The sequence below is a fragment of the Pyrgilauda ruficollis genome, unplaced genomic scaffold (genome assembly GCF_017590135.1).
Source record: "Pyrgilauda ruficollis isolate IOZ18807 unplaced genomic scaffold, ASM1759013v1 scaffold110, whole genome shotgun sequence".
Taxonomy (NCBI): Eukaryota; Metazoa; Chordata; class Aves; order Passeriformes; family Passeridae; genus Pyrgilauda; species Pyrgilauda ruficollis.
This window is the reverse complement of record NW_024509211.1, coordinates 236,627-263,505: the sequence shown is the minus strand read 5'-3', so window position 1 is coordinate 263,505 and position 26,879 is coordinate 236,627. Positions and strand designations below refer to the sequence as shown.

Genomic DNA, 26,879 nt, shown 5'->3' with positions numbered 1-26,879 from the left:
TAAAAAACACAATTTCCCCAAAGCAACCCACTCAAAGTCTCTAGAAACAAAAAAAGTTTGGTCTCAGTTCAGCTTATGGTTGGCTTATGGTTCAATCCAGCATTTCTTCTGGGGTTCATTCCCACTCTCCCTTTTGCCTCTGGAAGAAAACTAAGAAGGGTTGAGTCTGTTTGGAAAGAAGTGTGATATGCTTAAGAATGTGGCCTTGGGCTTTGAAGAAAGAAGCCAGCTGAGGATGCTTTCACCTGCAGTGCTGGAGCAGGTTTGTGAGTGAAATCTGTAGCAGCAGGGAACATTTGGTGTAAACACCCCCTAAATAACAGAGGATGTACAGATATGCTGAGATAAAACCACTCAGGCTGTGTTCCCAAGTGCACTCTGCATGCTGACACTGCTAGTTTGCATTTTTGTGAAAGCTGGGAGCTTCTAAATGTGCTACAACATCCAGCTTTTGGGTATCAGCTGCCACAGTGCAACAGAATCTCCAGAGTCAGGTACCTTGTCCTTCTATTTATAGTCCAGAGAGAGACACTTCCCAAGGGCAAGTGGAAACTCCCACCTGGGAGCAGAGAGCAGGGAGAAGGAAACATCAAATGAGGGCTGTAGGAGATCACTTTGCATAGCCAGTGTAGGTGTTTCCATCAGCTCAGGATCCCAGACCCACAGGTTGGGGTTTAGGAGTCTGTCAGAGCTCTTTGAAGGATTGGAGCAATAACAATTTCTGTTTAACACCGTGGGTGTCAAGGTTGCATTTGATGTTATTTGTTGTATGTGCTGATCTGGGTGGTGGAGAAATACCCAGGAAAGAGAAAACACTCTCCAGGCTCATCCAGGTGAGAGTCCAGATATCTCTCTCTACCTTGGACCATGGCATCCTCCCAGGTGACAGGCTGAGGCACTGGGGGGTGGATTCTTCCCATTCTTGGTAAAAATGGGCTGCAGAGCAAAATAAACCACACAGAACAGAGCCAGAGGCTTAACTGTGTTCCCTCATTGCTCAAAGACAGGAATTTCACTTCTATTTTCTGCTCCTAGAATTTGTTCTGGTTTTTAACCTAGCAACCACTCAGGTGAAAAGCCTGAGCAGAAGTGGGAACAGCAGCCAATGCATCATAATCAATTTGCTGTTCAATACCTGATTGGGAGGTTATCAGTTGAATTTGGCAACCTGTGCCCTCTGCAGTGTCTTATTTTGCCTACAGAGGATTTTCTTTGACTGCAGGCAAGTGGGTGTGGGGTACAGCTTTATAACTCCATTTACCTGTACTCCCACCAAAAAACATGATCAGAAAATGTAATTATTTCAGGGCTAAATTTGAGGATAGATTTCCCTCCATGCTCCATATTGCACTTGATTTGTGCAAGGGTGGGGAGAATCACCTTCACAAAGAACAATATTCCATGTGAAGGAATGAAGAGCAGAAAGAGCAAGTTAGCAGATTGCTACATGATGATTTCCTCAGTACAAAATGCATGGGATAATGACAGTTATATTGCCAAGAAATAAAGAAATTCAAATTTGCTCTCAAAGCTCTATGGCTAAAATGAGATATTATCATAAAATCATCAGGTCTGTATGAGAACAAGGAGTTCAGCCTTTCAGGCATGGCTAATATGTGCACAGGATAATGAGTTTAGAAATTCACATCCCTTGTTTATTTCTATCAAATGGTAATATATTTATTTCTCTTAGCACAATAAAATCAGTAGCAATCAGGAATTTGGCTGGAAAACACCTGATCTGAGTGTTTTATCTTAAGCAATATTGCAACACTTTAAAATCTTGGCATTATTCAAACACACTGAGGCCCTTGTGGTGACCTAAATACTGCCAGTGGAAGGTGTTTCTGCAGCACCTTAAGGAAACCCATTCTGGCTACAATTTACCTGGCTCAGGTAACACCTGCAGAGGAGCAGCAAACCCAGGGCAGATACTCAGGTTCCTCAAGGGCCCACGTCTGTGTTATCACTTCTGTTGTTACTTGAGCTCCTGAGATTAAGCCCAGGCTGTAGCAAAGCTTCCCAAATTCTGTATGGACACCCACAAGAGTGCAAATGAGCAAAGGTGCCAGTCCAGATGCTCCAAAGAGCAAAGTCTTGTTTCAGCACATTCAGGTATGCAGTAAGAAAAAAAAAAAAAACCAACTAATTTTTGGTTGAAATTATGACACTCCTAAACTCACTTTCTCCCTAAAACTTGTGTTTCAGCATGGCTCACATCACTGGACTATACCCTGATAGAAGGTAGAATTGCTGATGTCCTCAAATTCCACTGCCATAGGAGAAAAAGTGGAGTAAGAAAAACCAGCAAACGCCGAGGACTGCATTGCACTGGGCTCTGTGCACTGCACAGATCTGAGCTCCTGTGGTTCTGTTTAATTGGATCTTTTTCAAACCATCACTTTGGCAGCACTCAATAACCTCCATGCTGGTATTTTATTACCTCTAGCAAATAAATGACCGAAGGATTAGGCTGGATGGTCAATATTTGTGACCTTTGCTGTAACCTTTGTCAGTCTGTGCAGAAATGGGGTGACTTTTCCCCAACTGCTCCAGTCTGGAATGTCCAGAGCCACTCACTCTGATCATTGCTGTGGGGAACAGCTCTGTCCTCTTTCTGTGGTGCTTAATCCATTTATTCCTGTCCTAAAATCGCCTTTTCATACAAAATTACTGATATATTTGTGTAACGCCAGAGGGGATCCCGCATTTTCAGGCTGCTGGAAGGGCACGGCTCTCTGCCGCTGACCGCAGCTCCTGCTACTCAGCAGTTTCCCTTCTCCGAACACTTTTTTTTCCCCTCTCCAAGCGTCGTCCCCATTTTTGCAGTGCCACCAAGCGGATGTTTCCTCCGCCAGCATTTGAATTTTCCAGGTTACCACTTCCAAACAAACACAGAGCTCTCCGGTAGCTGAGAATTGTGTTAAACGCAGCCCACCCCAGCAAACGGCGGGTATGGCAGGAAATAAAGGGTTGTTAATGAAAACCATATTAATAATGTGTTTGTGGTCCTTTCAGACCTGTGAGACCGGGTTTGGCTCCTCAGGAGGCGGCACAATGCGGGTATTGTACCCAGTGCGGGTATTCAGCTGTGGACGCAGACCTGCTGGGCTCCTCGGTTCAGGAGAGACGTGGAGCTCCTCCGGGCAGCGGGACTGGAGCATCTCCCTGCCCAGGAAAGGCTGAGGGAGCTGGGGCTGTCCAGCTGAGAGGGGCCTCAGCCCTGAGGGCTCAGAGACAGAGCAGGCTCTGCTCCAGGGGCCCAGCAATGGCAGCAGGGGAACAAGCAGGAACCAATGCCCACGAGTTCCACCTGAACATGAGGAAGAACCTCCCTGTGCAGTGACCGAGCCCTGGACAGACACCAGACAGGGTGTGGAGCCTCCCTCACCGGGGACATTCCAGAGCTGTCCGGACCCAATCCTGTCCCCTGGGACATCCCTGCTGCAGCAGGGAGACTGGACCAGATGAGCCACTGCAGTCCCTTCCAGCTCTGTCCGTTCTGGGATTCTGCGCGTGGTGGGAGGGCTCATCAGTGTCCTGAGTCCCGGTGGCAGCGAGGGCTTTGCAAGCCCAAACCGGTGTCAGGTACCCCTCAGGCACAGGCGACCCCCGCCGCCATCTTAGCGCCCCCTGCACCCCGCGGGACGCCAAGGGCAGGCCTCGCCCCCGCGCCCTCAGCGGCTTCACCTCCCTCACCCCGCTAGCCAATGAGCGGCAAGATTGGGCGGGGAATTTCCTCATGCAGCCAATAGAAATTAAGAGTGGCCATCAGACGACCAATAAGCATCCCGCTGTGGCGTTCCGGCGCTGCCAATCAGCTCCCGCGGTGAGGCCAATGAGAGCGGGCGGTCCGGGCTGGCCAATGAGCGTTGGCGGGTGAGATTTGAAAGCGAGGCGGGGCGGCACGCGGCGGGGGCTGCGCGGCGCGCGGGGCCGGGGCAGGTAATGGCGGGCCCGGGGGGATCGGGGGTCCCGCGGCGGGCTTTGGGAGCCTGGACGGGCTTTGAGGGCTCCGGAGAACCGTGGCTCCCCGGATATGTGCTCCGTAAAGGGTCCCGGCGCGGGGGTCTGGCTTGGCGGTGAGCTGGCAGCGGTGCTTCTGCAAGCTGTGATGGGAACACCCGGAGGCGCTGGCGGGGACGGGGCTGAGGGGACAGTGCTGGGCTGGCCCCTCACGGCCGGGTCTGGCTGTGCCCCACAGCCCGCTCCGACCCCCGGGGTCCCTCTGGAAACCGTTGAGCCCGGGCTTTACTCAGCCTCTGCCGCTTTTAGAGTAGCGATGTTTGCTCTTCCTGCTCTGCTTTCTCACTGTTCAGCCTAAAACGTTTTCGTGCTCATACTGCTCTTTGGTGCTTGTTGTTGGTCAAAAGTGTCTCTTTTACTTTGTTGTTATTTATCAAAATAAATGGTCAGCTTTAATTTTTGGTACTGTACATTAGCCAGTCACAAATCCTTTGTGTAAGCCCTTGTTTATTTCTTGCTAATAATCATGTCCTGCTCTGTTTTCTCACTATTCAGCCTAAAAGAGCACTAAATGTTTTCATGCTCCTATTGCTCTATGGTGCTTGTTGTTGGTCAAAAGAGTCTCTCTTACTTTGTTGTTATTTATCAAAATAAATGGTCAGCTTTAAGTTTTGGTACTGTACGTTATCCAGTCACAGATCCTTTGTGTAATTCCTGTTCATTTCTTGCTCATAGTCATGTCCTGCTCTGTTTTCTCACTATTCAGCCTAAAAGAGCACTAAATGTTTTCATGCTCATATTGCTCTTTGAGGCTTAGGGTGTTGTTGGTCAAGTGTCTCTTTTACTTTGTTGTTATTTATCAAAATAAATGGTCAGTTTTAATTTTTGGTACTGTACAATAGCCTGTCACAAATCCTTTGTGTAAGCCCTCTGTCCCTTTCTTGCTAATAGTCTTTACTTGAGTTTTTGTCAGTTTAAATACAAATTAATCTTCTAGGCTCCTGTTTGGGCAAGATAATCCACGGGAACAGTGACCTGGGAAGAAGAGGAGACAGGTATTTTTGTTCTGAACACATCTTTGGGATATTGAGCATGACATCCATTTTTAATGAGCCCACAGACTTCACTGTAACCTTGCTGTACTTAAAGAACATGGTTAAGGGTAAATTTAGGAACTTTGTAGTGAGAAAAGATGAGTGTAGACACTAAACTGCAGCTTTAAGGAATATTTATCAACCACTGAGCTCAAAAGCTTGCTACTTCTAGGGCACAGATATTAGAGATGTATTCCCACTGTTTTCTTTATGGCTTTCTGTAATGCCATGTCATTACTAACAATTCTGTAATAACTAATTCTGTAGTTGCTAGCAGAATCAGTTCAAATATGATTCTTGGAGATGCTCATTAATTAACCTCCCTTAATCACACAAATGTAAAGCAGGGCAAATATGACCTATGAACTGCAGTGGAGTTTTTTGCACTCATCATTAACTGGCATTTTTAATCAATTTCTGAAAGCTGGAATGCAAGATGCAGGGTGAAGCCCAAGATATTCACAGTTCAGGTGGTGCTGGAGTGGACCAGCTCTTGCAGGATTGTGTGGAGGAGATCCAGCCCCTGATCTGAGTTTTGCTTTTTAACTTCCACTGACTGTTTTTCTCTCCTGAGAAAAGGAGCACAATGCACTGATTTTGGTTTCTGTCCAGTGTTTGTTCTAAGCAATTCCAGGAGGTTGTGCAGGTGCTGTGCAAGTTTCCCCCTCCATGAACACTTTCATGGAGTGGGGAACAGGGAGCTTGCACTGCCAGCACTGATGGCACCTGAGCAGGCTTGGGCTGTATTCCTTCTTCCTTGACTGCTTTTCCCATAAATATATCCACTTCATTTCTGCTTTATTTCTATTTTGCTGCTTTTTTTTTCTTCTAACATATGGGTTTTCCAGCTAGGCTGCTGGTTGAATTTTTGGCTTTTGGTGGCACATAGATGGGAAGGGGATGGATTTAATAAATCCTGTATACCCATTGTCAAGGCTTTTCAGTTCAGTTCACTGATGGTTCCTTCAGTTTGATCAGAGCATGCTGTCCTGAAATGAAGAGCCTCAGTAAACGACTCAATTACCAATTAATTAATAACTGTTGTGTGTTTAGTTTAGCTCTGTCACCCTGCTTGCTGTAAAGCTTTTTTCTGTAAGTGGTGGAAGATGAGATGTGTGATGGCTGAGGTGGAAAACCCTTGATAAGATGGGTTTCAGTGGGGATGCAGGAGATAACAGAATCCCAGAATGGCTTGGGTAGGAAGGGACCCCAAAGCCCATCTTGTTCCCATCCCCTGCCACGAGCAGGGACACCTCCCACTATCCCAGGGTGCTCCAAACCCCATCCAACCTGCCCTTGAACATTTCCAGCAATCCAGGGGCAGCCACAGCTTCTCTGGGCACCCTGTGCCAGAGCATCACCACCCTCACAGACAAGAATTTCTTCCCAATATCCCATCTATCCCTGCCCTTTGTCTGTTTACACCCATTCCCCCTTGTCCTGTCATTCCAGGCCCTCTGCACCTCTCCTGGAGCTCCTTTAGGTACTGTTAGCACAGCAAGTGCAAACCAGCTGACAGCTGGCTTAAGGCTTCCTCAGGTTAAAAAAGATGGGAAAAATTCTGCTTGAAATAACCACTATTGTATTGCAGTTGCATCCTGGAAACATCCTGGTTCTGATGTCAAAATTCCTTGCTATCAGATAGGTCTAATCTAAATGGAATGTTGTTTCCAAGTATTGTCCTACAGCCCTGCCATTTACTTGCTCATCTCCTTAATGTGGAAAACAGCTGTGGATAAAGCAGCCCAGCCAATCCCAGGCATGGGTGCAGTGTCCCCTCCTAATTCTGTGCCAGACTTGGTGACCACTCAACACCCAAACTGATCCCTGCAATGAATAAAAATAATGGGAAATTGCTGAAAGTGTCATCGCTGAAATTGTCATTTGAGTTTTCTCTGGTCACATACAGAAATAAAAAATTCAGGACATCGGTAATAACATTAACAAACTTGAACAAAACTGGAAAACAAATCATGACAGTGTTTTCCTAATCACTGTGATTGTTGTCTAAGGTCATCAGGATGGCTGCCACTTCCCAGTTTGCCAGTAGATACAAGAAGGATTTGAGTACAGAAGCCCTCAGGACCAAGGTTGCCCGCAGGAAATCCATCCTTCAGAAGGAGAACAGGCACAAGCTCTTCGAAAAGGGCCGGCAGCTGGGGCTGGCAGATGTCAATGTTCAGCTCTCCAAGGAGAGGGGAATTTCTGAGCTCAAGGAAACCAGGGAGTTGTGCTCTCAAGAGAACAGCAGTGTGAAACAGAGTAAGTAAAGAATTGCTATAGACCTTTTTTTTAAGTGTTAAAAATGGTAAGTAGGTTTAGTAGCATTATCACAGAAACCTAATAGCAGTCAACGTTTTAATTTGACAAAAAAGTTGAAGATTTAAAACCCTGTCAAGTGTTAAAAATCAGGACAATAAAATCTTAATACAGCTGTACCCTCCTCACTGCTCCAGCTCCAGTGGTGTGAATGAAGCTTTGCTCTGGTTTGTCTCAGCAGCTAAAGAAAGAATGTATTTTGTTATTAATATTCAATAGGAAGTGCCTTTATGATTTGTCCTTTAAGATGTGAAAAACTCCAATCTAAAATACCTTCTAGCCTGTCATGTACTTAAACTATGCTTAGCAAATGGGCATTTTTATATGATATATGAAATTATTAATGGGTAAATGCATAGTATGATTTTATTTTGAAAATTACTAGTTTTTGACAACTTATTTTCCTCTCAGAAAATAGAGCTTGCATATATGCTGAATTCTGCCCCCTGGCTCTCCTGGATGTTTATGGTCTAAGAAATAAAGTTAATATTTTAAAATGTCAACAGGTTTTTTTAGAAATACTTTCACCTTTAGTATTTTGATAGCAGAAGATAATTGGAGGATAGTAATTTTTTGAAGATTATTGGAGTGCAGTCTGTATGTAATAATATCAAATATAAAATGTAATAAATTTGTCTTGATTATCTTTGATTATCTTTCATAAATTTCAACTTTTAAGTGGATATTAATTTTTCAGGTAGATATTATTCAAATTTGGCAACATCTTAAGGTTTTATTCTTTCATATGACTTCTGCCTCATTTATTCTCAGCCTGAGTCAGACTTTGGTATCTAAAGTTGAGTTTTCAATGACATTGCAAGTGTTTGAATAGAGAAACTGTTACAAATAAACCAAATAAGAAGATGAGGTGTTAATTTTTCTACCAGTAACCTTGCAAATCTGTGAAGTGGGAGTGAGTTTCTAGTAGTCCTCAGGTGGATATTTGGGGAAGTCTATTTGTAAGTTGAAATTTAATTCCCTTTTAGTGGGAAGGGTTAAAACACTTTAGAGATTCCAGTCAGTTCTGCTCTTTGACTTACGTTCCTCTTCTAGCCTGGCAAAGTTTATTGGAAATTTCTGACTTCTTGTTGGCTCAAAAACCATCTTCATGATTTTATAACACATCTGCCTTGCATGTCTGCTGCAGAGACAGCCCCAAATGCAGCCACCAAGAGGATGAACGAGCGCAGGGAGATGCTGCAGCGCTACAAGGAGGAGAAGGAGCTGCGCAAACTGCAGGAGCAGAGAGAGAGAGCCAAGAAAGGGGTGTTCAAGGTTGGGCTCTACAGACCAGCTGCACCTGGGTTTCTTGCTCTTGCTGCTGAGGAACCTGCAGTAGCAAAGCCAAGAGAGAAGGTAACAGTGGTAATATTTCATATCTAAATTAGCTTCATCCGTGTGCTCCGTTTAAATTGATGTTTGTGTACAAATGTGTGTGTTATTTCAAATAAACTGCTTATTTTGCAAATGCTGTATTGGTGTTATGATAAGGGAGTAATTTGGCTCATTCTTTTTTCTAAACAAAGCTGGAAACAGTACTAATGATATGTGGATTTTTGTATTTGTGACTATGTTCAGTTCAAAAACTGGAATGATTCATCCACAAATGAAAGAGCTGCATTATTTTAGAACTAGTAACTTGTTCATATTTAGTCAACTCAGCTTTGAAAGCTTTCACACTTGACCCATTTTGCACAGACATGTTTTTCACATTTATGCTTCTTGCTCAGTCTCTGTAACAAAGGGAAAAAGGAGTTTATTAACTCTCATTTTCTTGGGGATGTTTCCAGGCAGCTCCTGCTTTCTCTGGAAGGATGACTCGGTCAAAAGCCAAGATGCAAGAAGGAAAAACTATGATACCAACTCTGATACCAACTGCATCTAAGTCCTCCACGGTTTGTTTTTTATATATATATATATATGTACAGTTTATATATATATATACAGTTTCAGTGAATAAATTTAGAGAAAGGGATGCAATTTCAGACTCAGGATAGTACCTTTACAAGTTTGATTAGATCAGTACAAGCAGAAAAGAGCACAGGTTTTCTGGATGTGTTTGTCAGTCAAGTTTTTTAAGATATTTTAACTGTTGCTTAAATATTTTTCTTCATTCTTTTTCTGACAATTTATTAACTAGTTGGGTAATGCTCAATAACATATCCTAAGCCAATCTATTTTAAGTTATCCTTCATGTCTCTCTACTTTTTAAAGCCCCCTCTACCAATTTATTTTACTTTTTCCTTTACTGTAATCTAGGATAGATAGATGAGGAAAGAAACTGGGCTGCTGATTTTCTGGAAATCTGATGCTTCACAAAAAGCCTGTTTTTTTTCTCCTAGGTCAGTGCCCACGGGCAGAGTGTGCGCTCTACCCAGGCAGGACATAAACAGATGAGTACAGCCAAAGTGGCTGAAAAAGAGAAAGGTATGGAAATACAGCTGAACCTGAAAGTTGGGTATTTTTTGGGGGGAAAGATCCACAGCACGTGTTTGGGTGTAGGAAGGAAGGAGGAGATTTTAAGATGGCCATTCCTACCAAGGGCAGCAGGTGGGGGACTATCAAGTGTGTGGCTCCAGGGATCACGTGAGTTTGTTGCCTCCATAGGCTGGGGGAAATGGAATGCAGGGTCCTGACAGTCCTGGTTACTGATTATTCCCCCTGGGAGAGGGAAAAGAAACAGGTCAGTAGGCAAATTGCACAACTGCCAGATGCCTCTGCTCCTGGAGCTGTGCAGAGGTTTCTGTTTGCCTCAAGAAGAATATCACAGGTAGTGACTGTTGTTAGAAAAGAGCAAGTGCCTTCTGTGTCTGTCACTTTGTGCCACAATTACAGATATTTCTTAAGAAAACAGCAATTAAAAATAAACAACCTGTGCCACCTTTAAGGGATTGGACTACTTTGGATCAGAAACTCTTCATAGCTCAGTGATATCCTTAAGTAGATATAACCAAGTCATGTGGAATGTTGATGTTAATGCTAGATATTCAGTAATTCAGAGTGAAATGACTTTCACGTCATTAATCTAATCAAATCAGCAAGCTGCATACCTTTATTTAATTTCAGTAGTGCCCTTGGTGAATACTGAAAAAAGATGTATTATTGGTGTTTGATATAACAAATTGTTTAATTTTTGCAAAATGGTCACCCATTGGTTATTTCTTTCTAAAATTGATTATTTCTTTTGTACTGAATCAAGGATATGCATTATATGTGCTTAAACTTCCCTGCCCATGACAAGGAGATGGGAATGAGGTGATCTTTAAGGTCCCTTCCAACCCAAACCATTCTGTGATTCTTTGAAACACCAATATAAAAATGTTTGGGAAGTGAATGTTTGATAAACCCAATGTTGTAGTTATTTACCCAGTGATTTTTTCCCCAACTTTTCATTCTAGCTTGTACAGAATCCCAGCTTGACAATAAAGGCAGGAATAGCATTAACAGTAACCAAGTGGGGATTTCAGACAGGCAGGGAATGGAATAAGGAGCTCCCATGAAATTTGTCTGTGCAGGAAAGTGCTGTCATTTTAAAAGCCTGTTAGAAACAGTGCTAAAATACAAAGATGAAAATGATGAAGATGGGTAATACAGTGCATGAACTTGTCATGTTTTATAAAATATTTCAGAGCCAATTAGTCTTAAGAGTACTTTGTTAGATTGCATTAAATTCTGACCTTGGAAATCTTTCATATAATGGCCAGGGCATCACTTTGTTACACCAATGGTTTGCTTTAGCTTCCAGCTGTGCAAATAACCATGGCAAAGATATTAATCTAAAAAACTTCATCTGTAAAACAGGGAGTGCTTTGACCCTGCTTGCAGGGGGCAGTGGGAAGCATTCCTTAGCTTTGTGCATGGCATCAAACACACTGATGGACCTGTGCAGTAAAACCACACTGAGTCAGGACCCCTCAGTGCATTGCCTGGATGCCAGGGCCAAGCTGTGCTCTGAACTGACCCAACCCACCCAACCCTGTTCATTCTGGCAAACCCAAGCAGCTGATAACTGCTGGTGCATTTCTCTGATTTCTACAAAATGGAAACTTTCAGTTATCACTTGAGTGCAGCTCCTTATTAAACTTGGAATCTCTGGGATTAATCTCTCTTGCAGTGTTGCAGACTGCAGCCCAACCAGCCCCAAGTGGGAGAGTCACCAGAGCAGCTGCCTCTGCAGCCAGGCAGGTGCTGAAACCAACTGCTGCTACTGCTGGTAAGTGAGGCAGAGCTGTGTAACTCAGCTGTACCTTAGACTGCATTTAAATCATGCCAAATTATCATCTAAGAAAAGGGCTAAATGCTGCATCTCTCAGACTCTTGGCTGGAGCTCGAACATCAACATGTTGAAACCAACACTTCCTACAAAAGCCATCAGTGTGGAGCATCCATGTCCACATGGTAATTACAAAGTCAAGGAACAAAGCCAGAACTGGTAGAGATTGGCACTTTGGCTGTTTATGGCCATATAATTATTAAATGTGTGAGCAGGAATATCTCTGGAAGAGATGAGAGCCTTTGTTCTTCAGGTGAGGAATTTCTCTTTGTGTTTGCCTGTTTACTAGAATTCAGTCCACCAAAAGAATTCCTATGCCATATAGAAATTAAAAATCTAAACTCAAATTGGCTTGACACTCTCTCCAATCTGTTAGGAAATAAGGTGACTTTTACTATATGGCAAGATCTGAAGATTGATGGCTTTATGAATTTGTTTTCTTGGTGATACATCTGTTACTAGGCTGTTAAATCTTAGGCCAGGTTTTCTTTTGAATGAAATTTTGCAATGCTATTTCTTCCCTCTAGCCACCTCCCACCCAAGAAATAAAACATTCTCTCTCTATCTTTAGCAACTGATTTTTATGGCAGTGTTTTGGTGAAAGATTACATGAATCAGATGCCTTTTTGACCTCTGGGAGTGTCTCTTTTTGTAGGTAACCAGTCACAGAGAAAGGCAGCAAATGTAGGAAAGCAGAAGAAAGCTGTCAAACCTGATCCCATAAAGGTAGGTCATGTTATAGTTGAAATGGAAAAGCAGTTAAACTAATTTAAGAGCCAATAACTGTGTCATTGTAGCTGAAGTGCTCGAACATAAAAGTAATTTCAGTAATAAGCTAGAATTTGGGAAGGACTTGTATGTATTTATACTGCCATATTTTAAAAATTAAGATCAAATTTAGTGCTCATATAGAATCACAGAATACTGTGACTTGGAAGAGACTCACAAGGATCATCCCAGTCCAACTCCTGGCCCCTCAAAGGACAACCCCAAGAATCCCACCCTGGATATGGACATGGCTGATGAATGATGTGGTTACTAATCAGGATTTGGACAGTGATTTAAAATAGACAAGAAGTTCTTGCATGACATATCTGATGTTTTAACTAGTCAAAAAAATTTGCTGGTTTAATCTAGCAGCTGTAAATTTGTGCAGTTCATTCCTTTTTGAAGTGTATTTTGAATGGATCATTTTCCTGCTCAGGTAACAGTATAAGCCTCTAGAAGCTAAGAAATAAACACATTTTTAGGTTTTGAACCACCAAGAAATAGAGCTGAAAATGCTGTTCTCTGCAAAGTAGAATACTATTCTGTGCATGATTTACAGCTGAAGGCAGTCATTGTGGTTCTTGGTGTCATCACTTCCACAATTTTTTATGCATTCATGCATTTCTGTGCAAGAGCTATCCATGATTTTTTCCGTCTTTTGCTTCACTCTTCCTTCTCACACTTCTCATCTCCACCTTGCTCCTGTAACTGGAGCTGTGCTTTAGAGTGTTTGAGATTGTGCAATCACACCCAAGCAGGTGGTGAGAGCACTTTTATATTCCTTGGACAAGCACCTCTTCACAGGCAGGAGTCCCTGCCAGCTGGTAACCACAGGCAGCTCATTTGGAAAGGTTGGCTAAAAGCAAAATTCAGGGTTTACATTCCTAGCAGAGGTGACTGAAGTATAACAAGCCTTTCAGTGGATTGAAGATGCATATTTTCTTGAAAAACACCCAAAGTTTTTCTGGCTGGCTTGAGCTAACAATCCCAGTTAGATATCTCAGAAATGTGTTCTGTGTGACTATCTGCTCACTCATCTCATAAGAATGTGAATTAGTGTTTAATTTTTTTCTCCTCTTTTAATGACATTCTGTGGTGGTAACTGCACTTGTCTTGGGTTGCATTCCTCAGCTATCAGCCTATTCCAGCTTGTTTTTCAGTTTTTGGATTGGAGCATGTGCATAAACTATGATTATTCAACAGTCCTAGCTGGATTAGGAGCCAGTAATTCTGCTCTTGAGGATTTTATCTTCTTAAAGCTTTTATTACTAGCAGTGGGAGCATACATTTGTCATTTTTAATTATTGTTTTGGTTGGTAAGGTGTTCTGCTTTAGCCCCTGGAGTGGATTGTTGGATTTTTTGTAGTGAAGTGTTGACTTCTGTCTCTAGAATGATTTGCAGGTATCAAAAAAGGTTGGACTTACTGGTAACTCATCACTTCTGTCCAGGTGTGCTGGTTTAGGAGCTGATTTACCTTAAGCTATTCCCTTCCTGATGGCTTTCAGACACTCATGTTATAATTGAGCCCATGCCTATTGCAAACACATGACTGATTGATGATTTGATTTGTCTTTCTATGCTGTTACAGATAATTTCTTCTAAACATGAAGTGGAGACAAATTCTGGAGTGGATCCAGGGGTGAAAAGTTCTGCAGCTGATTCCAAACACTCAGTGCCATTAGAACTTCAGCAAGAACAAACCTCAGTGGAAAACAACAGTTTTTCTCCAAGGAGACCCAGAACACGCTCCTTTGCACCTCAAAACTTTGTGTTTCAGCCTCTGAGTGGATTGGCAACCTACACTGTGACACCCATGTCTCCTTCAAGGGCAAATGCTTTTTTGACACCCACTGCTGTCTGGAATTTTTCAAAATCTCCAGTGTAAGAGTCTTCCTTCTAATGGGGCCTAAAATGCAAGTGAACCTCTGTGGGGATGCAAAAAAACCATTTTTCTATAGAAAGATTCACTTTGTAACAAAGTGTTGTGGTGTTTTAACACCTGATCCTCATGGTTTCTATCATTGCTTAAATGTGGACTTAACACAACAGCAGATATGGATATAATTCAGTATTCTGTCCATGCTTGAGGAGCAGCTGTCAAGGACTCTGCCCTGCATCTATCTGCAGTGATTTATTTATTTGAGTTCTCTAGTGTTCTGTGGAGGTTTGCCTTCTAAACTATGCATTTCTGTGAAATTAGCCATATTTGATGTCACTTTCTCAATGTGTCTTAACTAAATGTACTTTTGTTTGTTTCCAGCAAAATATTTGAAAAATCCAGTGAAACTAAAGCACAAAAGCCTAATTTAAAAATCCAAATTTCACCTGTTGAAGGCATTCAAGAACAGCAAAAGACCACAAGTTTGAAAGGAGGAGGTAGGAAGTTCACATTTAGTTTATTCTAATGCTTTTAATTATCACCAGATTCTGAACAAGCTCCTTTCATGCTTTTCAGCAGGTGAATCAGATGAGAGAACTTCCACTCAGAGATCAAACAAAACAACTCCTGTCTCAACAGCAGTTGCAGTGAAGGCAGATGATACAAGAGAGCAAGAGCATGATGTGCCCTATTTCAGGTTTGGGTTCACTTGTTTCGCTTCCCTGATGTCCATTTGAAAACTCTTAATATGAATAATGAGACTTCTACCAAAGGTCAGCTTAATTTAATGGTGATTGGTGTCTGACAGCTGTGACCTGAGCAGGCAGACATTCCTGTTTTCCTTTTTGTACCTGAAGTGCAAAGAAACAACATAAAATTCTGGAGACTAACACCTTGTCCTAAGGATCATGAGCTTGAAAGCAGTAGAAAAGAAATTGCACCTCAGCCACTCAGCAAAATAAAACAATCTAATCTTCAGCTCAGAGTCAGTGGATTCTCTGAGAGCAAAAGGATAATAACCATTAACAGCCACCACAAGTCAGGAAATTCTCCAAATCCTTATTTTTTTTCTATCCTTGTATTTTCAGAAACATTCTTCGGACTGAGACAGAGAGGCTGCTGTCTCAGTGCCTGCAGTGGGAAGGAAACCTTGAGCTGGACATTCCAGAGGATGGTAAGAGTGAGCTGCAATAGGCACCAGAAGGGGGGTTCTGGGCACTGAATGGGACAGAGAGGAGGACATGTATGTGCTGTTTGCAAAACAGCAAAAAAACAGCTGCAGTAGGCACCAGAAGGGGGGTTCTGGGCACTGAATGGGACAGAGAGAAGGACATTTTGCAAAACAGCAAAAAAAATCTGCAAAGCTGTACTAGAGAAAGTTTAGAGTTGGATCTGCCCCAAAATACAGTCTCCTATTCCTAAAATTTGTGTAGCATTTTGCAGTGATGGTGATTGATAAAGTGAACAAAGTGCACACCAAAATAGTTGTTCTATTGCCAGTCAGTGTTTAAATGTAGGAACTTTAACCAAGCTGGTTTTTAAAAATAAGATTAGTTTTTAATGTGGAATAAGTGCCCTTGTCTGGGAAAATATAGACTCCAGCAATGCTTATCTTTAAGACTTGAGAGAGTAATTTTTTTTTGAAAGAAACAACTTCAGAGCATTTCACTGGACAGGAAAGCTCCATCTGAATTGAATTTCAAGTTTGCAGAAGGTGGGACAACAAATTCCAGACTCCTCAAACACTTATTAATCCAAGATATCCTGTATTTTTTGTCTTCTTGCTACCAGCTAAAGACCAGATTCGCTCCACAGTTGGTCAGACAAGGCTGCTCATAGGAGAAAGGTTCAAACAGTTTGAAGGATTGGTTGACAATTGTGAATTTAAACGAGGTGAAAAAAAAACAACGTGTACAGACCTGGATGGATTTTGGGATATGATTAATTTTCAGGTATGTACTTGCTTGTTAACTTAGTAGGATAAAACTGGTGGTTATTTATGAACCAAGTATTGAAACTTCTTTGGTTCAATTTATTATCTTTAATGTAAAAAATGCAGGTCCTTGTTTTAACACTGTGACAGTGAATAGTTGCAGTTGGGATACTATGACTTAAAATTCATGGACCAGTTCTTCTATTGTGTGTTCCTGTGGCCCGTGTGCCTTGTGTGTCTCTGGAATGAATATGTGTGGCCAAATCTTACTCTGTTTTGGAGTGAGGATACAGTCACAATGTCTACTTCCCAGTGTTTGGAAAATTCCTGAAGCTCACTGAAAAGTAGAGGTTCCATGCTTCAGTGTGAGAATAATGCAGGAACTACATAACTCTATTTAGGGCTGAGCTTAGGTGGTAGAGAACCTTCCTCTTCTCCTTTGATGCTTTCTTTAGTTTCAGAATGAAATATAATCTGAATTCTCTAAAGAGCTCTCAACAGTATTTGTAAATCAGCACTCAACCAAGGAGTTTGTAAGTAGTCAAATTAAATGCAGAGATGGATTTGTTATTGTCCTAGTCACAGGTTTTGACTTCTCTGCAGAGAGCATAAGAGTTTGATCTGCTTCTTCAAAAGTATTTGAGAGATGTTTCCTGCAGGATGGAAGACTGTGCTTGTTTGAATAAAGTTTATTTTACAATGTATTCTTTTGCTTTCCTTAAATGTGACCAACAGATTGAAGATGTGAATAAAAAATTTGATAATCTGGTGAAGCTTCAAGACAATGAGTGGCAGCCACTTGATGTCCCAAGCAAAGCAGTTGTGAAGGTATGAATAGCCCCTAAAGCACATCTTGCATGGCTTCTTTAGATATATTGAATATTAAGTGAAATTCCTCTCAGGGTGCACCCCTCTCCCTCACCTCTCTTGTATTATTTGGTGGGTTTAGTCCTAGTTGCCCCTTTTGGCTGCTAAGATTAGAACTAAGAATTAACAATGCATTTTTTGGAGTCATTGGAGTCTACGCTAGTAAAACAAATCTCTTAAATTTAGGATATAAACTTACTCTTCAGATGTAAAACTATTTATCTGGGCCACTGACTTAACTGGGAAGTAAACCACCCAGGAATTTGGGAATGACTGCCAGTTTTGAGCAGGGAGTGATCAAGTGTACTGTTGTCCCGTTAAGCCAACACCATGGGTGGCTTTAAACTGCTGCTTCTCTAAGCACAAATGGATCTGACACTCTCCAAAATAAGTTAGTGCTTATTGCAAAATAAGCTGTGAGTTGTTTTATCTACTCTTTGGTTTGAAATATATAATTGCTTCTGACTGAGTATTGAGTTGTCTTTGCATTGCCTCAATTCTGTGCAGTTCCTTGAGACTGCTTCATATCATTGAGATGAAGGTGGATAAGAAACTCCAGGCATGGGAAAACAGAGGGATTGTGGTCTGTGGGAGCTGCCCATAAATGCCAGAACTCTTCAGGTGGTACAAAACAAAACTTCTCTTGGAAAACTGAATGCCAAGAGAGGCTTCACTGACTGCCTGAAGTCTGTCCTGTGGTTACACTGTGTCCCTGCCACTAGGAGTCCCTGCATCCCAGTGCATCCAAAATCTTACTGAATTTATTAGGGGAAAAAAGTTATATTGAGGATTTTTGAACTGCAGATTCATTTGAAAAAAATTATTAATGTTGTCATCACACATGTACCTTAACAACTGGATGGCAGCACAAGAGAATGCTGAGGATGGGCAGAGGCCTTGATGCATAAAATTGTAGAATTGTTGAGGTTGGAGAAGTCACCAAATCCAACCATTCCCCAGCACTGGTAATGCCACCACCAATTCCTGTCCCCAAGTGCCACATCACATGGCTTTTAAATCCCTCCAGGGATGGGGACTCCACCCTTCCCTGGGCAACTGTGCCAGGGCTGGACAACCCTTTCAGTGAAAATATTTTTCCTGATATCCAATCCAAACCTCCTCTGGTGCAAATTAATCCAATTCCTCTCCTCCTGTCCCTGTTCCCTGGGAGCAGAGCCTGAATCCCACCTGACAGAGCCACAAGGTCCCCCCTGAGCCTCCTTTTGCTCCTTGCTGTGTCTGTGGCAGCAGCACCTATGTAGAGATTGATGTGTAATTGCTCCTCTCCAGAATTTCCAGGTGTGACCCAGCTTTCTTTCATTCCAGAAGAAGGCAGTGCCAAGTGGAGTGCCCAAGGCTGAGCTGGAAGCAGCTGCCAGAGCTGCTGCCCGGAGCCGCCTGGCGTCTGTCAAAGCAGCCATGAGAGACAGAATGAAGCAGGGGGAAGCTGCTGAGGGTACCCAGCAGGAGAGGCTGCCAGAGGTAGAAAAAGTGGTTTTTGAAGCAGGATTTTTCAGGATTGAAAGCCCTGTGAAAAACTTTTCAGGTAGGTGAAGCTTAATAGTGATTTCTGTGATCTGAAAGTACCAAACAGTTTAATTCATTTCACTGGGGAGAGGAATTGTGCTACAATTTGTTCTGGCTACAAATCCAGGACTGAACAGTGTTTCAACCAGTGACTGATTACATCAGGGCTCCAAAGTAAACTGCTGTACATGAATGTGCTGATTTGAGTGGTTGTGGCAGCATGAAATCCCTGCTTAGACAGAGGTGAAATAGCTGGTTTGTGTTTTTCCAGCATAAATTTAATAATGAAATCCTAATCTGAGCATTCCCAGATTCAGCTGATGAGCCTCTTCACCAAAGTCAATACCAGCTCACATCCTCTAATTGTAGGACAGGAATTGGGATTTTTTTTTTTGTTTGTTTAACTGAACCTCTTACAGTGCTGACTTCAAAGCTGCAAATAATGTCCACTCATAATCTGTGCTTGTGGTTAACAAGATTGTAACATTTGCTATAAAAGCTGTTTAATAGTTCTATTTTTTTAACAGGTGCTCAAAATATAACTTCAATTTCAGCAACTTATCATATTGACATCTATATGCAGCCAGTATTTCCAGTACTTCTGCTTCTCTCACATTTCTAGTTCATAATTTGATTTTAAATTCCCTTTTTTTGTGTGCAGATCTCTCTTCTCGTGACAAAACTAACAATTCTTTTCATGTGCCTCTTGTTAGTAGGGGAGTTCTGAAGAGCTTTGAGCAACACTGGTTTAAGCCAACTCCAGCAGAGAATCTGTTATAAGCATCAGTTCTGAATCTGTGTCTTTTAAACTCTATTAAAATTGCCTAATTTGAAAGGTGGAAGTTAATAATTTCAATTTCTCTTTGCAAGTGTATATGAGATTTCCATCTAATGTTTGTATAAGATGATTCAGCAAGCAGAAAACAATTGTGTCTGTCCCTGGTTAGAATCATAATGATCAGTTCATTTCAGCTTCTGGAAACTGCTGTAGGAATGAAATATGGAACACATTTTCCAGGTTTGCTTCCAAGGACCCCTGGAAAACTGGCAAATCCAAGATCATCCAGATCTTTGCTTTCTTCTCCTCTCTGTAACCCTGAGGATGCACCTGCAAAGAAAACCCCCTCAGCCCTCAAAGGCTTCCACCCAGCACAGAGTTTGAAAATGGACCAACTTCCCACTGAACAAACTCCCCCATTGGATAAACTCCCTGAAGGTCTTGAACAAAGGTAGGCATGCTAAAGCAGCTTTTAATTAACCTTGTACAAATCATTTTAGAGTTGGAACTGAAAGACATGATGTTAAAACCCATTAAATGTTACCTTTCGATTTGGCAGTGATAAAGTTTGCAAAGTACTTGTGACTTTTCCTTCCCTTAAGCAAATATTAAGAGCCTTGCCCAAATGTAATTTTGCTGCTGGGGTAGAAGTTTGTTTGCCCAGGAAGTTTGAGTTTAATGTAGCTCACCAGTGCCAACCAAGGCAGCAAAACTGCAGAACAAGTTGTAAGATTAGTTCGACAAGTCAGAAGGTGATTGATGAAGATGATTGAGAAGAATGAAAACGTTTTGGTTTCTCTTCCAGCACTTCTGTGGTTGCAGAAGAAATGTGCCTGGTTGCTGGCACAGCAGAGGGAAATAAGGTAAGTCATGCATTGTTCATGGATGTGCTTTACATGCTCTGTTATTACTAGCAAAGGAAAAATTCTTTTGATTACCCCAGACACTTGGACTTCTGATCAAATCCTCATTTACAAATCTCATGTATTCCTCAGGGCAGTGCTTTTTACCTCTGGGTGGACAAAAGTAGGGACTGCTGCAGTTTGGGGACCTTGCCTTGCTCTTTAGAGCTGTGTTTTGGAGGTCCTGGCTGCTCCAGGGGGACACTTGTCACTTGGAGAAGCAATGTTCCTAGAAGTCCACCACCTCCTGTTTTCTGGTGGGGATTTTTAAAATGCATTTAAAGTATAATAATGCATTATGTAATACAATAATAATGCAATATAATTGTAATATAATAATGCATTATGTGCATTTATGGACCCTGACTGAAAGCAACAGCACTCAGTCCTCAGCATCCTCCACAGCAGAGCACTGGGCTCTTAATCTCCTTAAAGGTACAGCAAGAGCTAATCCAAGTGTCAGAAATCCATGTCCTGAAATTTCTGAAGACTTGGTGACATTGCCTGTGTTAGAGTAGCCTTAAAAAAGCAGGAATGTGGCCTCTAATTTAGATGATACTGTGCTACCAGTGAAAGTCAGTGCTTTGGAGTCAATCATCCTTTAGTAACTTTCATTGGAAATGGAGTCTTTAAATTTTATTTGTTACTGCTTGGATCTGTGCATGACTGCAGCAGTCATTTCCCCTCTATCCCCCTACATATATAATTTATTTTTAATCCTGGTTACTAATTTTTTCTTAGTGCTTTTACTTCATCCTTTCTCTATTAAAATGAGAGTTGGTGATTTCACTCTCTGGGGAAAGCTTTTGGTGTTGCTGATGGGTTTTTCTGTAGGAAAAGTCACCAGATAATACTTGAAGTTCAAAACCTTCTTTCCTGTGGAAAAACTTCCCTTATACTGTCAGAGGGATTTTTAGGCTTTAAAGGGTGTTTGGGTTTGGAGTCACAGCCTTAACCCTGAGCCTTGGCCTGCCTGTGCCTTGCACAGTGCCTGGAGTTAAAACTCCATCTCTCCTGAACTCTCCATAAAATCTGTGGGTTAGATATGTGGGCTTGGTGTGACATAACAAGAACATGGCTGGGAACAGAGAAAATCCCTGTTTTTCAGGTCCTGGGAAGTTCTAGCAGTGAATCAAAAGCAGTGGATAGCATGGAAGAGATGGAACTGTCTGCTGCAGAACAGGAACAAGACATCATCATGTGCAGCCCGGAGAAGGAGACAAACTCTGCTCAGTCTGGAGAGCCACAAACACATCAGACAGGTGCTTATCTTAGAGCTGCATGGTGCAGCTTGGGGGGCATTGCTGGGCCCTTCTGCTATCCTAAGGATTTATGATAACCTGAGTATTACTCTTTGAAATCAGATTGGTTTGTGGGTGCTCTTAGAAAAGCCTCCCTTAGCTGGTGTGACTCAAACACACGTTGCACATGAGCAAACAGTGCCCCTGGATTTCTCTGAACAGTTTCTGAGGGATATGTGAGGGAGAAAGCTAATATAAAGAAATAAATACAGTTTAGAGTTTGGATTTCTTCTTTTAATGAATACAGAAAACAATACTGTTTTTTCAGCTTTGGCAGCATCAGACTAACTTTTTTTTTTTTAATTATGTACTGATTTTTCAGATGTTTCATGCACTGATTTGGCACTCATTGACAGAAATCCTTTTGATATGGTAAGCTGACCTTCAAGTTTATTTGACTAAGGCAAGCTGCATGTTGCAGGACTGTTCACCTTTGCTGCAGACTCAGTTACTGCACAAAGAAAATTAAACTCTTAAAGATGTTATCAAGCCAGTTGATATAACTTCAAATACAAACCACATTCCAGCTGTTTCCTTGCTGGGCTCACAGTGGTGTTTCTTATTGCACACAATGAGTGTAGGATGAATCAAGATATTTGTAGCAGGACAATGTCTGATTCTTGTCAGATTGAGCCTTTAAATTGTGTTTCTTGCAAATTTCCTTGCAGATATTCACTAACAGCCTTTTTTTTTTCTTTTGGAATTTTTTAAGTCTACCCCAAATCTTTTTTAATCACCTCAGCATTTAGAGCTGGAAGTAACATTCTAGCAGGGAAAAGCAGGTGTGCAAAAGCTTTCACATTTAACACAATTAATAGGATTTGGGTGTAGGTTTTCTTGTGAAAAATCCTCTTTAAAATATGGATTACTGACTTGAGTAAGGAGTGTCTGTCTTCAGCACGGACCATGTGTAATCACTTTTTATTTTATGCCTGGGAAATAAGGCAAATTGCAAAATTACCCTTGGGGAAATCAGAGTCCTTCCAGTGCTCTGTGGTTTGTGTTCCTCAAACCCTGACTCCACTCTCTGGCTCCTCCCACAGCCAATGCTGGATGCTGAGCTTCCCTTCACTCCAGTCAAGACCAAAGCCCAGAAGTTTGCAGCAGCTGAAGTATTCAGTGACCTCATCGTGTTTTCTCCTGTTGGTCCCTCTGGGGATCATTAAAAAGTGACTTTAAGTGCAAAATATGTAAATTCTATGAACAGGAAGCCCACAGAGGGTATCTGGAACACAGTCTGCTACCCTGGAACTGTGTTGAGAGAGGAAGAGTACCCGTGGTAATGGATGTGATAATGGGGTGTGTATCATTTGATGGTGCAGTTGTGATGCACCAAGCTCTGCTGTACAGCAGTAGTGGGCTGTGTTCTGGTGATCCCTGCTGTATCTGGCTGTAAACTCTGACTGCAACCTGAAGCATTTTTATGTTGGTATCATTTAATGTATCTCCTGTCTCCTCCAGGTTGTAAAACTGTTCACCTTTAAGCTTTTCTACCCTGATCTGACTGACCTCATGACTTGTTGTTATTACAAGGTGCCCACCCCTCCAGCTGTGCCTGTACCCTGTATCTGCTGGGGTGAGACCCAGCCTGTTCCCTCCCCAGAACACTCTGCCATGCTCTGGGGGTACCTGTGTGTTAACACCTGCCTCAGCACCAGCTCTGGCAGGGTTGGATGCATGCAGTTCTTTCCTGGGAAAGTTTTCCTGGTGTGTAACCATTGGATTTGTAATAGCAGAAACTAACTCAGAACAAGAATTTCTAAGTCAGATAATACCTTTTCTTGGTGATGTATTGAAATAGGCATTGATATTATTTCCTTTAAGGATGCAGTTTTCTATTCAGTATCTTAATAGACCCATGTTTTCTACTCGTTTTTGACATGTTTGTGCTCAGTCTCTTCTCTCATCTTGTTCCTTGTGCATTCCCCATCCAGACTGTAACATATTTGTGCACAAGGATCATGCCAGTTCTATAGACTGTGGATTTGAGGAGTAGCATTACAGTACCACCATTTGTTATATTTTTAACAAATACCTCACTGGGCTGCTTCTTGTACCAGTGACCTGAGTGTAACACACACATCCTTCCACCAGCCTTGATCCCAAACCAAGCAGAGATTTCAGTCCCTCAGCAGGAAGTGTTGCTGCCACTGCCAGGGGTTAAGTTTTAACCTGGAAGCTGTGTACTGATTACACTGAATAAAGAGAGGAAGCTGATGTGTGCTGGAATCCATTTTCTTCATTTCTAACTCCAGTTCTAGGGATCCTTTTAATGACTTTCCTGCTGAAGAATGGTTTGGGTTGGGAGGGAACTCAAAGCCCACCCAGTTCCAGCCCCTGCCATGGGCAGGGACACCTTCCACAGACCAGGTTGCTCCAAGTCCCATCCAACCTGGTCTGGAACACTTCCAGGGCTGGGGCAGCCACAGCTTCTCCATGCTGGTGGTAGCAATGTCGTGCTGCTCTAGATTTCTGCATCTGCTGGAAATTTTAAGGACTCTGCTTGTAACTTGGCACTCAAAGCATAAAAGGAGTCACTGTTATAAAACAGCATGAGCCACGTCAGAGAAAGCTTTGGAAACTTCAGTGGTGGCTGTTGCACTGTTCTTGTTTTCCAGACAAGACTGCAGTGACTCACAGCAAAGGGAACATACTTCTGTTTTCTTTTTTTACCAGCCTGACTCACGGGGTGAAGTTGCCAATAAACGTCCCCACCCTTGAAACTGCTCTTGACTCACACAGGGGTGATGAGTGGGGAGCAGCACAAGCCTCGTGACCCGTTCATGGAGCACGTAACACTTGTAGGGATGGGATCTCCCTGGGGTGGGAAATGTTCCTGGGACACGCTGGTTTGGGCCCCCAAAAATGAAGGACAGGGATGGCTTCTCCAGCCACGGTCCAGCAGAGAGATTTTGCTTCCTCCAGCTCTGAACCCTCTCCTGAAATGCCTCATCCTGGGCAGGCTTGGAGGCTGTCAGGTTTTCTCTGTGCTTCCTAGAGGATTGCTGCCCCTGTTCACAGGAGCAGGGGCAGAATGCCACAGGCTGCTTTCCCAAGTTCCTCTCCACAGAAATCCAACTCCTTGTTGCTGCCTCTACAGCAGGAGTTCAGCTCCTTCCACATCAAAACTCAGCTCGCCTGGAGCGTGTCGTGCCTTTTAAGATATGATTAAACCCAATTTTACAGGTTAAATGTTTTATTACCTCACAGTGAGCTGGTGAGAAGGCACTTGTGTTACACCATAAAAGAGCAGGGTTTGCCCAGAGCCCCCCCAGTTATATCATGGTGGGCACCACGCTGGTGAGGGCGATGTCCCCCCCGATGCAGAGCTTGGTGACCTCGTTCAGCCTCTTCTCACGGAAGTTGTACTGCAGCAGGTGTGCATCATTCACGGCCACCTTGAAGTGATCCGTCTCACAAAGGACCTGGAGCTGAAATAAAAACCCCAGATCAGCCCCAAAACCCAGCTGGATTTGTCCTAGGAGAAGTTTTAAGCCACACACCCCGAGCAGGCTGGCACTGGCTGGAGGCTGCTGCCAGCTGAGTCCAGCCCTGGGGCATGTGGAGGAGCTGCTGCAGCAGCTCAGCTGCAACACCAGCGACCTTTGCCTTCCCAAAACTCTCCTTGCTCTCCCTCCTCCGTGTTTCAGCCCAGTTTCTGCCTCCTCATCCCTGTGCCAGTCCCTCAAAGCAAGACTCCACATTGTGTACCTCCTTTGCAGGTAAAAACACCTCGTGACGAGGTGCCAGTAGGGAAAACACGTTACAGAAACCTGTCCAACCACTGTGCAGAGCAACAGTGTAAATAAAGAGGGTTTCATAATCCATGGGGATACCAGAACGGGGGAGAAGTTATGCCCTGGGCAGCTGGAGCTGCAGGAGGGGGTCAGAAGAGCTGTAGGGACAGCACATGGGGTGGCTGCCCCAGAAACAGCCCTGGGAGCAGATTCCTGTGCAAAAGCATCATTGTCCTTACACAGGCGTTGCTGCCCAAACCCTCTCAGTGCTTTTGCTGCACTGAGACTGAGCTGGGATGGGTTTTTCTGGTACCTTGAAGGGTTTTCCAGCTTCAAATGGAAACCTGGGAGCTGTCCTCTCCTCCTTCCCCCAGGTATTTTGGAACATGGAATTGCAGACGATGACTTTCCTGTTGTCTTCGTTGAAGCGGGGGTTGAAGTGGAAGGCAACATCATTCCCTCTCTTGAAATCCAGTGAAAACCTGCAAAAACAGTAATGGAGTTTCTGCTTTTGCCACAAAAGCCCTGAAATCTGTTACAGGGCTTCCCAAAAATAGCAGAGATAAAACCCCACAGACCCCATAGGGCAACAGGGCATTTTCACGTTTATTTGGTGTAATATTTGGTGTCACACCAGGCAGGGGTTATTCAGGAATAGAAAACAAATTCCAGCCCCCCTGCTCCACCCAGCAGTGCCCATGGAATCCCCCCACCCTCGGAGCTGGACCCCCCAGTACCTGTTTGGGTTGGGGTTCACAGTCCCAGTGATGGTGATGAGCAGCCGAGGGACGAGTCCTGCCTGCAGGGGCAGCTCAAAGGGGACTTTCTGGGAGACAACAGGCATTTGGTGTCAGCAAGAAACCACGTCAAAAGCCCAGTGCCACCCCTGGGGACAGCCAGCCCAGTCCCTTCCCATGGCCAAGCAAAATCAGCCACTGAGGGCACAGAAACCCTCATCATGATGGAGCCATTACCATTGGAGGGGTTGGTCCTCCCTGCGGAGCTGTTGGTCCTCCCTGGGGAGCTGTTGGTCCTCCCTGAGGAGCAGAAGGCCCAAAGCCAGGGCCACTGGATGGTTGTCCTGGGGTAGGATATGGCCCTGTTGCTGGTGGAGCTCCAGGGAATGCTCCAGGTGCTCCTGGATATGCTCCTGGTCCTGCTGGTCCTCCAGGATAAGCTCCAGGTGCTCCAGGATAAGCTCCTGGTGCTGCAGGGTATGCTCCAGGTCCTGGATTACAGGTTCCTGGGGCTCCAGGGTATGCTCCAGGTGCTCCAGGATAGGCTCCAGGTGCTCCAGGGTAGGCTCCAGGTGCTCCAGGATACCCTGGGAAGGCACCAGGAGCTGCTGGCTGGTTGCCCCAGGAGGGCCAGCCCTGGGCTGGGGGGGCACAGGGGGCTGGGTTGTTGCTGTTGGCCAAGGCATCAGATAACTGGGGACAGAGGAGAGGACAAGGGTCAGCTGGGGAAGATTCCTGCTGGGATCACACTGAGCTCTCCAAAGTCACAGAATCACAGAATCACAGAATCACAGAAT

General features: G+C 43.5%; 2 protein-coding genes across 7 annotated transcripts in view; one reads left to right on the top strand and one right to left on the bottom strand.

Moving 5' to 3' along the window:
* The first annotated feature begins 3,903 nt into the window (after positions 1 to 3,903).
* DLGAP5 (DLG associated protein 5) lies at positions 3,904 to 23,825 on the top strand. Of its 5 annotated transcripts, none has more exons than XM_041477032.1 (20): positions 3,904 to 3,945; positions 4,964 to 5,021; positions 7,073 to 7,322; positions 8,527 to 8,735; positions 9,158 to 9,274; positions 9,722 to 9,806; positions 11,494 to 11,592; positions 12,308 to 12,378; positions 14,010 to 14,302; positions 14,682 to 14,797; positions 14,877 to 14,997; positions 15,389 to 15,474; positions 16,092 to 16,252; positions 16,969 to 17,061; positions 18,427 to 18,646; positions 19,646 to 19,856; positions 20,211 to 20,268; positions 21,416 to 21,569; positions 21,931 to 21,980; positions 22,652 to 23,825. In XM_041477032.1, the coding sequence occupies exons 3-20, from the start codon at positions 7,082 to 7,084 to the stop codon at positions 22,772 to 22,774; spliced, it is 2,508 nt and encodes an 835-aa protein (XP_041332966.1). In that variant the 5' UTR covers positions 3,904 to 3,945; positions 4,964 to 5,021; positions 7,073 to 7,081; the 3' UTR covers positions 22,775 to 23,825. The 5 variants fall into 5 exon arrangements, with proteins under 5 accessions (XP_041332966.1, XP_041332989.1, XP_041332982.1 ...); XM_041477055.1 differs by lacking the exon at positions 3,904 to 3,945 and adding an exon at positions 3,961 to 4,082 and having other exon boundaries at positions 9,170 to 9,274; positions 14,880 to 14,997; XM_041477048.1 differs by lacking the exon at positions 3,904 to 3,945 and adding an exon at positions 3,961 to 4,082 and having other exon boundaries at positions 9,170 to 9,274.
* A 947-nt stretch (positions 23,826 to 24,772) lies between these two features.
* Positions 24,773 to 26,879, bottom strand: part of LGALS3 (galectin 3) — a 5,987-nt gene continuing 3,880 nt past the window's right edge. For both annotated transcript variants that reach the window (XM_041477092.1, XM_041477099.1), the window contains exons 4-7: positions 26,320 to 26,775; positions 26,083 to 26,171; positions 25,659 to 25,827; positions 24,773 to 25,039 (exon numbers count right to left, since the gene is read on the bottom strand). In XM_041477092.1, the coding sequence (XP_041333026.1) occupies positions 24,884 to 25,039; positions 25,659 to 25,827; positions 26,083 to 26,171; positions 26,320 to 26,775 (870 nt within the window). In that variant the 3' untranslated portion in view covers positions 24,773 to 24,883. The remainder of the gene's footprint in view (positions 25,040 to 25,658; positions 25,828 to 26,082; positions 26,172 to 26,319; positions 26,776 to 26,879) is intronic.

Excerpts from the sequence above, each read along its gene's own strand:
- DLGAP5 (XM_041477032.1), top strand. The coding sequence starts at position 7,082 with ATGGCTGCCACTTCCCAGTTTGCCAGTAGATACAAGAAGGATTTGAGT. Across the intron at positions 19,857-20,210 it reads CCTGAAGGTCTTGAACAAAG|CACTTCTGTGGTTGCAGAAG; the intron begins GTAGGCATGCTA and ends TTTCTCTTCCAG. Across the intron at positions 21,981-22,651 it reads ACAGAAATCCTTTTGATATG|CCAATGCTGGATGCTGAGCT; the intron begins GTAAGCTGACCT and ends CTCCTCCCACAG.